This window comes from Frankliniella occidentalis, unplaced genomic scaffold (assembly GCF_000697945.3).
Source record: "Frankliniella occidentalis isolate FOCC.00 unplaced genomic scaffold, Focc_3.1 Scaffold5364, whole genome shotgun sequence".
In the NCBI taxonomy this organism is placed as follows: domain Eukaryota; kingdom Metazoa; phylum Arthropoda; class Insecta; order Thysanoptera; family Thripidae; genus Frankliniella; species Frankliniella occidentalis.
Genome location: NW_026272406.1, coordinates 1 through 2,120, shown reverse-complemented (window position 1 = coordinate 2,120; position 2,120 = coordinate 1). Strand labels below are relative to the sequence as shown.

The window sequence follows — 2,120 nt, the reverse complement described above, 5'->3', positions numbered from 1 at the left end:
TATATACACAAAATAAAAACAGAAAAATTCAAACATATCATATAACAAATACTTTTAAAATAGTCCGTGGCCAATATTCGCACTTTAACATATTTTTTTCACTTTTTGCATACTTTATAAAAATGTACAAAAGCATGACGCACTGATTTTAAAAACAAGTCCTCCACACTTTCTCAGAAAATAACACCACGCACACACTCACACATACCCACACGTACTCATTCACACTGTTTTTCTCATTTGGCAAGACTTGCACCGTTCTCAGGCACATGTCCGTCTCGTGCACTGCACGCGCTCTGCACTCTCGCGCACGCGTGCGCACGGCGGGGGGCGTGTCCAGTCCAAGCTGGGCCCGGCCCAGGCCAGCGGCCTTAGGCCAGCGGGTACTGTCACAAGGCAGTGGTCCCGGGGGACGAGTGGTGGTAGTGGTAGTAGCTGTCGGCGGCCCCCAGGCCCGCCCCTAAGCCGCTGTGGTGGTTGTAGCCGTACTGCGCCATGTCGTACTGCAGCTTCAGGTCCGACGGTTTGCCGTACAGGTCCGCCTTGCTCTCCGTGGGCAGCAGCCTCGTGATGGAGAAGGGGTGGTTGGACGCAGCGTACTCCTGTTTGAGGGTGTAGTCGGGCAGGAGGCAGTTGGAGCCCGGCAGGTGACGCGCCGCCAGGGCGGCCAGGTCGTCCTGGGTCTGGTGGTGCGGCTGCGGCTGGTGGTGCTGCTGCTGCGGGTGGTGGTGGGGCGGGGGTGGCGGCTGCTGCTGCTGCAGCTGGTGCAGCTGCGGCTGGTGCGGGTGGTGCGGCGGCGGCTGGTGGTGGTGCTGCAGCTGCTGCGGCAGCCCGCACAGGTCGGCGCCGACGGCCGCGTGAGACAGGATGGACATGGGGTCCTCCACCTTGGGGTGCATGCCCGCCAGCATGCCCAGGTGCGCCTCCTTGTCGTGCATGTGCTTGTGCTCGTCCTCCTTCTTGGCGTCGGCCGGGTGCGGCGACGTGCTCTTGGTGTGCGACCGCTGCTGCTCCTTCTTCTCGTCCTTGAACCGCTTCTGGCGCCGCAGGTAGCAGCCGTTCTCGAACATGTTGCCCGACTCCGGGTGCAGCGTCCAGAAGGAGCCCTTGCCCGGCTTGTCCGGCGTGCGCGGCACCTTGACGAAGCAGTCGTTGAACGACAGCGAGTGCCGGATGGAGTTCTGCCAGCGCTGCTGGTTCTGCCGGTAGAAGGGGAACAGGTCCATGATGAACTGGTAGATCTCGGACAGGGTGAGCATCTTGGTGGGCGTGTTCTGGATGGCCATGGTGATGAGCGAGATGTACGAGTAGGGCGGCTTGGCGTGCGTGTAGGAGCGGCGGTAGGGCTTTTCCTGGCCGCGCCGCAGCTGCGAGTTGGGGGACACGGGCTCGGCGGCACCCGGCTCGCCGCGCCCGCTCAACGGCGGCCCCAGGTTGGAGTAGCCCGCCATCGAGCAGCTCATGGGGAGGCTGCTCATGGTGCTCATGGTGCCCATGCACGAGCTCACGCCCACGCCGCCCATGGGGGAGCTGTAGCCCATGGACGAGCTCAGGCTGGACCCGGGCATGCAGTTGTTCATGGAGCTCATGTCATGCATCCTGTCCATCCGGTGGCGGTGGTCCGGGCTGAAGGCGGCCGACGCGCCCTGCGGTGAACTCATCGAGTTCATCGCCACACAGTTCATGGAGGTCATGGAGTACGACGACTCCATGGGGGACCGCGCCCTCATGGCGGGGCTCATGGCGCTGCTCACTGGCGCGTCCCCATACAGCTTCTGCGACAACATGGAGTCACCATCCACGGAACGAGGGCTGTACAGTTGTTTCATTCGCATTTGTCACTAGTCACAACACATGGTGCACGGGGTGTCCGGGCACAACACTGACGCACTGATAAACACTGTCCCGGCAGGTTGACACGGGCCACACGCGGACGCACGGTTCGGACTTGGCTCGGCGCGATCCGGAGCCCTGCCAGCCTCCCTTGTTTGGCCAGCGGCGGAGGGGGTCGCACTATTTAGCTTACCGTGATCAAACTGAAGTGTCTTCCAAAGTTTGGGGAACATGAAATAGCGGCAGGCCTGTCCCCCGGTGGTGGGGGTGGCGCGGGGGGAGTGCGG

General features: G+C 61.9%; 1 protein-coding gene across 1 annotated transcript; it reads right to left on the bottom strand.

Moving 5' to 3' along the window:
* Nucleotides 1–6: 6 nt before the first annotated feature.
* Nucleotides 7–2,049, bottom strand: LOC113212630 (protein fork head-like). The gene has a single exon (XM_052276999.1). The coding sequence runs from the start codon at nt 1,833–1,835 to the stop codon at nt 390–392; it is 1,446 nt and encodes a 481-aa protein (XP_052132959.1). The 5' UTR covers nt 1,836–2,049; the 3' UTR covers nt 7–389.
* Nucleotides 2,050–2,120: the final 71 nt, after the last annotated feature.